The sequence below is a fragment of the Phaseolus vulgaris genome, chromosome 7 (genome assembly GCF_000499845.2).
Source record: "Phaseolus vulgaris cultivar G19833 chromosome 7, P. vulgaris v2.0, whole genome shotgun sequence".
In the NCBI taxonomy this organism is placed as follows: Eukaryota; Viridiplantae; Streptophyta; class Magnoliopsida; order Fabales; family Fabaceae; genus Phaseolus; species Phaseolus vulgaris.
Window position 1 is genome coordinate 31,491,892 of NC_023753.2, and position 9,349 is coordinate 31,501,240.

Consider the following 9,349-nt stretch of genomic DNA (forward strand, 5'->3'; position numbering starts at 1 on the left):
TATATCAATTTAGAAATTATTTATCAATATTAAAAACTAAAAACTATTTAAATATCAATAATTTTTTTGTCTCTAAAATAATATATAATTTAGTCATTATAACAACTAATTATTTTGTCCTAAAATTGATTTCTATTTAATGATTTTCTTGTCGTGATAAGTTTTCCTGAATCAATATCTCACTAGTTCCAAGCGTATACTCATGAGATGTTTATCTTTTATCTCTCAAAGAGATTAATTACAACTAAGCGAACTAACCAAAAAATATAATTAAAGAAAAGAACGAAATTAAATAAATTTTGAAATAAAAAACATTAGTGTCGTCGAACCGGTACTAAATTAAATAAATTTTAAAATAAAAAATATTTGTATTAGTCAAGTCAACACTAAATTACTTTAAATTAAAACTTAATTTAAAAATTAGTAACAAATGACTGTTAACTTAGATTAGTAACAAATTTATATCATCTAAACCAATGTTGCATAGAGTCGGTAATCGGCCATCAATCATTTGATAATCATACATACATGTAATACAAATTCGATGCTATTAACTAATTAACATCAATTTTTGTGATGTTAAGTGAAACCAAAATATAAAAACTTCATTCTTATATGTTTCTCTATGGAAGAAAGAAATCTTTATGCAAATAATTTAACTCTTTCAATTTTTTATGTTACCGTGTTGTAAATCATTATAAAAGGATCTTATGTTTTTTTTTTGGAGTTTCAATGCTTTGTGGGTATTTTGGGGAACTATTAAGTGGAAGAATTTATTTTTTATTCAGGGTTGTTGGAGGATTAGAGGAGTAAAATTCTCTTATATATAATGTACATTAAGACTTTTTTTTAATGGGTTAGAGTACTTCTAATACTCTTATTTATTCTATTTTTTTATTGTTGATAATTTTTTATTTATTTAAATAATTATTTTCTTATAATGACGTACGTGCTTAAAATTTAAATACCTAAATGTACAATCCTCCTACTCCAACTGGAACTTAAACCCTTTGCCGTGTTTAAAGTCGATGATGTTGAAAATGATATCTTAACTAATACACTGTGCAATGTGGATAAATGCAGGTAAGTAAGAAATTTGAGCAAGCGAGCTCTATGCGGGTAGGATTGAAGGTAAGTTATGCACACTTAGATAGACAAATTGTTGAAGAATATACCTGGGGAAGGCTCATAACAACATAACCATTTGCTACTTTATGCATTAATACACAGGGGCTGAAATGAACCCTGCACTCGATAAATACTCGAGATTTGGCTAGCTGCAACTAGGACAAACATGCAACCACCAGCTGCATCAAATATACATACCAATGGACCCAAATAGAGGTCAAGGAAGCTAAATTTTTTATACTTAATTAGATACCTATTTATAAATTAAATTAGAAATTTATATTAATAATAAAATTATTTTAAATATTAATAATTTTTTCTATAAAATAGTATCTAATTTAATTATATAATAATTATTTTTTATAATATATATATATATATATATTAAATATAATAAAACTGAATTTAGCGATAAAAAACATTAACATTCAATTTAAAGATAAACAATTAATAAAACTAAACGTAGATAAAAAAAAAAAAAGTGCAAGTCGAGGTGATTCGAGAGAACCGTGGAAGTATATGGAAAATGTACATCATATTCTAAGGACTAATCCATTAAGGAATTATTAAATAATAAGTTTACATTATCCACATTCAAAATTTAGAAAAGTTAGGTGTTAAATAATGGTAAAATTTTGAATGGAAAAAAATATTAGAGGAATCTTTTACCAATGGGTCTATGTCCAATACATAAAAGAATTTGAGATTACTTTGAACATAGGTATCGAATTCTCTTGTATGGTCCATTCATAACTTGTTAATGAAGATTTTGTTCGGTGTTTCTTTTTCTTAGATTTTCAACAAGTAATATTAGAACTCATTATTCATCTTAATAATAAGCTCAAACATGAAGTTGGTAATAAATCTCTCTACTAGATGATCCTTTATATTGAAAATATTTCTTATAATTAATAAACTCAAATAAGTTTGTTTGAGTAAGAAATACTCATAAAACCATTGCATTTTGAAATTTCTCAACATAATCATTGAAATTGTCCTGTAACTTCCTCAATCTAAATCCAAATTTCCTTGTTACTTTGGATTTTTGAATATATCTGTATGATTAGAATATTTGAGACAGATCCGAGAATTTAAAAGCGAAAAAGTAAAATGGTTATAAATGAGAAGAATGATGGAGGCACGTGCGCGGCCAGGAACACGACAAGTGCGAATAAGGCATGTTGGACATACATGCACGAAGCACCGTTTATGTCAACTTGCACACACTAAAAATAATTAATAATATAGTTGCAGAATTTATTCAACTTCAAATTCAAACCGTCACATACGACCCTGTGGTCAAGGTTCACCAAGAACAACACAAAGCGCACACATAAATACTATTGCTGCTGCTATCTACATCCATACAATACGTGACACACTCATTTTCCAAACACAGTAAAAATAATTTCCAACACTTTCTTTCTCTGTTTCTAGATTTGTTGCTAATGGAGGGAGGAAGATCATCGGTTTCAAATGTTGAGGTTCGGTATAGAGGGATTCGGAGAAGGCCATGGGGTAAGTTTGCTGCAGAGATTCGTGACCCTACAAGGAAAGGGACTCGGATATGGCTTGGAACCTTCGACACTGCAGAACAAGCTGCACGAGCTTATGATGCTGCTGCTTTTCATTTTCGTGGCCACAGAGCCATTCTTAACTTCCCAAATGAGTACCAGTCTCCTGATCCAAACTCTTCTTTGCCTATGCCTTTAACAGTTCCTCCTTCTTCCTCTTCCTCCTCCTCTTCTTCTTCTTCCTATTCTTCTTACTGTATGGATAACCTTGCGGGACCTGAAATGATGCAAGGTGATGATGATATTTTTGAGTTGGAGTTCTTGGACAATAAGGTGCTTGAAGAACTCCTTCAGGAAAACAGACATCTCTTCAAGTGAATGACAAGAAAGATCAACTGGCATGAGATAATAAGAAAATTTGTTGTTAATTTAATTTAATTTTGTTTCACTTGCGTTTGTGGCTGATCATCAAGGCTCTTGGAAATGAGACTGAACATTTGTTATTATTGTAAGAACTCAGTTATGGGAATAAAAAGACATGGAATATCCTTGTTTTTTGGTAGAGTGCTTGCTAGGCATTGTGTGTGTCGTTGATTTCTTGTGTTCATACCCATACATTTTCTGATGTTTTAAATAATCAGTGCATTGCATCCTTATTAAAAATAATATATCCAACATAGTTTGTATAAAACATAAATCTTAACAACAAAAGAAACCTACTAAACAAAGGACGCAATTCTTAGATTAACAAAACAAATATAGTTTTTACACTAAGACAAAATACTTCTATTCACAATCTACTTTAATAATATAATAATATATATTATTAATTTATATTAAAATAAAAAGAAATATAATTAAAATAATAATATATTGAGTTGTAAAATAAGAGTAATTTTTTGAATAATGTTAACATACCACTCTATAGATAGTTAATTAGGAAGAATGTGGCCAAATAATAATGTATAGCATAGGGGAATATGAGACCCTGAAATATCCCTTCAAGAAAAAATATTTATAGATCGAATTTCTAATTAATTAATGGCATTATAGCTTCACCATATAGTAATCATATAAAGGAAGTAACAATTACACATCTTCATAGGTATCCTTTAAAATTTATTAGATCAAAAGATAATCATGGTGAAATTTCATGGAATGTTTGTAGAAGTGATCATAAACTGTAAAAAAGAATAAAAAAAAATCATACAATAAACATTAAAAAAAAAAGTGTATGTGGTGACGATTATTTTTATATGAAGTGATGTTTATAACCGTCTCACAATATACTTGTGTGGTAGTACCTTGCATCGCCACAAATTTGACTGCCACAAAGTATAATGTGATGGTTTATTGTGAATTGCCGTAACATATACCATATAATATATTGTATAAAGTGACAATTTTAAACATGTAACTTATGTCTGTTATAAATATTAAATTTTTTAATTAGGTAAACCAATTTTAATGTAAATAACAACAATTTTAAATGTCACTTTTAACGGTATAATATGACATTTATAATAATCATTATTATATGAAATGATAAATTATTTTACGCTAGTTATGACTATCGTAATTCAAGTATTAAATATTTTATTTTAATTTTATAATTTTTAATATTTTATTCAATTCTGTTTTTATAATTTAATTTCATAATATGATTAAACTTCATATTATTTTAAAATTTCATATATTAATAATTGAATAATATAAACATAGATTTATAATCAAAAGATGACTTTATTCATTTGTTGAAATAACAAAGTTGGTAATGGTCAATGTATTCAAAACTACAAGCCAATTAAAATGATAATATTAAATTGTCAAAATATCACTTATTTCATATTTGGACATTATAAGGCACGTCCTAATTTGTTTTGCTACCACCACTTCTAACATCTAGTATCTAGAATAAATAAAAATATGTTTAAAATTACTTTTAATATGCTTTGTTATTTCACCGAATTTATTCCTCAATGACTATAAGTCCTGATAAGAGCTGCCTTTTTACTTTACCTTGATTACACAAATACAATAGTGAGTTAAAAACTTACTATTTAAAAAATATATAAATTATTTCCTCTTTATTTTACAATTACATATAAATTTAGTAAAAATAGAAAATATACATCCATGAGTTTCCAGACAAAATAAATGTGAACAATTCCACTTATAACCATAATGAACTAGAAATATATGTTGTATAGAAACTAAAAATTTGAAAGGTATTAAAGTTTTCACCTCCTTAATATCCACTTCGACATATAAATTCGGAGTCCAGCCATGAAACAATTTTTAAGTGTAAAAGATACAAAATAAAATAAAATAAAATAAAATAAAATAAAAAATAAAATATATATATATATATATATTCAAAATTAATTGATACTTAGTTTCTAGAAATACTAAGGCCTCGTTTGCTTCTGGACAAGTAAAGGAACATATTTATTGTGTCTAAGAAAATTAAGAAAAACGAGATACTAAAAAAAAAAAAAAAAATATTGGTTGGTTAAAAACTTTCTTTGTAAATTAGGAGAGAATTGCGAAGAAAGTACTGTGAAATATATATATATATATATATATATATATATATATATATATAATTATTTAGGTTTCTTTTTATTATAAATTTAAATTATTATTGTTTTTATTTAAAATAGGAATATAATTCAAACATATAAAATATAATTAAAATTATAAAAAAAATATTTTTATAAAATAACATAATTAATCATATTATCTATAGTAAATTATAAATATAAATAATAATAAATGTATTTTTTAATAATAAAAAAACAAATTTATATAATAATTATAAAAAATAAAGATAAAAAATAATAATGTTATTTAATTTATAAATAAATAAATCTAATTAATTTTTAATAATTTTTAAATTTTTAAATTTATATTTTTATCAATTAAAAAATATAATTTCAATCACATCTATCCCATCATTCACAAATTTTCATAAACTTTCCTACACTTTCTACTCTATTTACCTTAATCCAAACAACCTTAGTTTCTTCACACTTTCTCTTCAATTCATCTCAAATCCACTCCCTCAAATTTACTCCCTAATCTAAACAAAACCTAAAGGTGGGTAATTGAATTCTCACAGTAAACACCAACATGGTTCCTATTTCAAACTTGTGAAACACCAATATGTGCACAAGTTTTACCCTTAATTAAAATAGGTCATTTATGTTTCAGAAAAATTCTCACACTAAACATTATCATGGTCCCATGTTTCATAATTGTGAAATAAAACATCCATAAGAACATGGGAAATTTAAAAAATTATATAAACAAGTGTATCACCACATGTATATTCTCACAAGTAAATACTTACGCAACTCTAGTTTTTGAAATCTCAAATTCCAAATGAGTGCAAGATCGATCAGAATTATGTTGATATCTCAAACTATTTCGTTGGTGTTCTTGTTTCCTAATGTCCACAATTATTGTCTCAAACTAAATATAAATCAAACTATAAAAAGAAAGAACTAAAGATCAGTGTAGAGTCAAAATCAAACCTAATAAATGGTAAATGAATGTTACCTATCGACGTTGACGAAGTTTTGAGTTGACGGCTGATGGTGACGGTGAGGATTCGCAGTCATGGTGATAGTGACAATTACTGATGACGGGTACGAATAGTCAGTTTCGATGGGTGAGGGATAGGGTTCAAAGAAAGAAACTTTCAAATGTTTGAAAGTGAGGAATAGGACTCAAAGAGAGAAATTGTTGGTACTAAGGTTCAAGGGCTCGAAGTTAGCACTAGTACAAAAAGGCACATTAACTACAGTTAAAAAGGACATATAAAGACGGTTTCCAAACTGTCGTTATTGCAGTTGTCGTTATTGCATGTGTCATTATAAATAAGTCATTTATAACGACCATTTTCCAACTGTCGTTATAAATGAATTATAATGGCGGTTCCTCAATTGTCATTAATTTGGCTATTAAATAACAATTTTTAAAAAAATATATATATTTTAAAGAAGGTTGGGAACCGTCGTTATAAGTGTGTCTTTTTAAAAAAAAAAAAAATTAAAGACGGTTCCAGGTGGGTGGAACTGTCGTTATATGTGTTTTTTTAAAAAACAATTGTTTTATTTGTTATTATACACCTCAAACCTACATAAAATATCCAATTTTCATAAAATAGAAACATTTAAAATCATAATTTAAATATGAAAAATACATAAAACAAATTATAACATTTTACAAAAAAAAATCCTAATATATGAAAAAGTTTTATGTCATTTTAATAATTTATCTATCATAAGGTGTTATACACGGTTACAAAATACTTTAACCATGTTGTCCTCACATACTCTAATGCTTTTAAAAGTTTTGTTATGCTCAATTAACACCCATTTTTCTGGTTGTCTTGGATTCTTATATTTCACAATGTCTTTGTGTGTATCTATGTAAGGTAACACCTCATCAGTGTTATTTAGGATATACAAATGTGTTTGCAGAACCTCTTCTCTAGATTTGCTTATGACATGTACACATTTTCAAGATTTACTTATCAATCTACGAGAGTGCCAACATTTTTCAAGAACTCCTATAGATTTGGCTTTTGACAAGTACTCAAAACAAAACTCAATAGATTATTCTGAAATGTATTTTTCAATAATGGAAGCTTTCGGACGACATTGATTCTTCACATATCATTTCAAAATGTTCATGTATCGTTCAACTGGATACATCCATTGCATATAAACTGACCTACACAATCTGATTTCTCCTATAAGATGAACAACCAAATGTACCATGATATCAAAAAAAGATGGAGGAAAAAACATCTCGAATTGACACAATATCTTCTTCAAGTTCATCCAACTTTTGAGAGTTAATCTCTTTACTACATATGGAATTGAAAAATGAACATAGTCGAGTGATTGTAAGCCTAACATTTTTTGTAAGATTCCACGAATAGCCACCTGTAGTAATTGTTGCATTAGAATGTGACAATCATGAGACTTTAAGCCAATTAGTTTCAAATCATTCATAAATACAAGACTTTTCACATTTGAAGAGTAGCCTTGTGGTACCTTAACACCTTTAAAACATTCACAAAAACTTGTTTTCTCTTTCTTTGACAAAGTGTAACACGCTGCGGGCAAGTATGTACATTTACCAACTTCTCGTGGTGCCAATTCCTCTCGTATATTTATCTCAATCAAATCCAAATGTGCATTCACGCCATCCTTTGTGTTGCCTTTAATGTTCAGAAGTGTTCCTATTAGATTGTCACACACATTCTTTTCTAGGTGCATTACATCTATACAGTGTCTGGCATCTAACTTACACAAATACGGAAGATAAAAAAAGATTGATCTCTTCTTCCATATTTCACTCACAGTTTGCTTCTTCTTCATGTTTCTAAAAGTCACATTAACATTTTTTATCTTTTCATAAATTTGAAGGCCACTTAAGGGAGTGGGACAAATATCATGTTTTTGGTATCCGTTAAAATCTTTTTTCAATCTACGATACGAATGATATTTCTTTAGAAATCTAAGATGCCCAAGATACATGATTTTTCTTCCGTGTTTCAACTGCTCATATGATGTCTTCTCTTCACATATTGGACATGCTCTATGGTCTTTCAAACTATAACCTGACAAGTTCTCATATGCAAAGAAGTCATTGATAGTAAAACCTAACATCGCATGCAATCGGAAAAATTCATTCTTAAACACGTCAAACACGTCAACCCTTCATTCCACAATAATTTCAAATCTTCAATCAATGGATTAAGATAAACATTTATGTCATCTCCAGGTTGTTTTGGACTAAAGATCATCATAAATAACATCATGTATTTGCGCTTTATACACAAAGCATGAGGTAAGTTGTAAATCACTAACAAGCTGCCTACCTGGATTCCTCTGAACATGTGTTGATCTCCCTCGTCACTGTCTGACCCAAAGACCACCATGGATGGCCCACCAACTCCCACTTCCAATTGGGCATGCGTTCTCGACTCACCAGCTCCCATTTCCAATTGGGTTTGCATTCACTTCCAACTTTTGTCCAGTTGGGCTGCGTTTCCCACATTTTGGCCCAAAGTGAAGATGGGCTCATAAACTGTGTTTTTGAACACCTCCATGGTTGTAATTAGGTTAGCCAATGTTGAGTGGGCATTACGGTTGTTGCATGCGGATTCAGAGGTTTGGGCGTCATGTTTAGCAAAAACAACCCCTCCCGAGCCGTTCAAACCTTGCTTTTCCTTATTAGATTAAGACTTACCTGCTTTCCTCTGCCTCTCATAACATTCACAAAGGATTCCTTATCTAACATTCACAGAGGATTCCACACCTCCCTCCTCATCCCCCTCTGATCGGCGTTCCTCCCTTTCCCCTTGCGTACCCTCCTCATCACAACTGTTCTCCGAGAACATAGTGCGCTCCACAAAGGAAACCGAGGATGCAACAATGTCAGCAGAGGCATAATGGTTGTACTGGCATTTACACTGGCCTCCAAATTCGCATGGATACTCCTCTTCAATATGGATATTATACACATTACCATTGATTTGCATGCTCTTTGTCATTCTGGCACTGTTATTCTTGAGTAATCGAACTTGCAACCTTGCATACTCAAGATTTTCCCACATCATTGTAGAGTCATGAACTGACACCAACGTAGCCATTGCTCCTACCACCTTTGATAAGCAATCCTTGTTCTAG

General features: G+C 29.4%; 1 protein-coding gene across 1 annotated transcript; it reads left to right on the forward strand.

Annotated features, from left to right (window-relative positions):
* The first annotated feature begins 2,430 nt into the window (after positions 1-2,430).
* On the forward strand, positions 2,431-3,204 carry LOC137829989 (ethylene-responsive transcription factor ERF098-like). The gene has a single exon (XM_068637045.1). It carries the CDS (start codon positions 2,577-2,579, stop codon positions 3,018-3,020), a length of 444 nt encoding a protein of 147 aa, XP_068493146.1. The 5' UTR covers positions 2,431-2,576; the 3' UTR covers positions 3,021-3,204.
* The last annotated feature ends 6,145 nt before the right edge of the window (positions 3,205-9,349 follow it).

Coding starts and splice junctions, on each gene's coding strand:
- LOC137829989 (XM_068637045.1), top strand. CDS start 2,577: ATGGAGGGAGGAAGATCATCGGTTTCAAATGTTGAGGTTCGGTATAGA.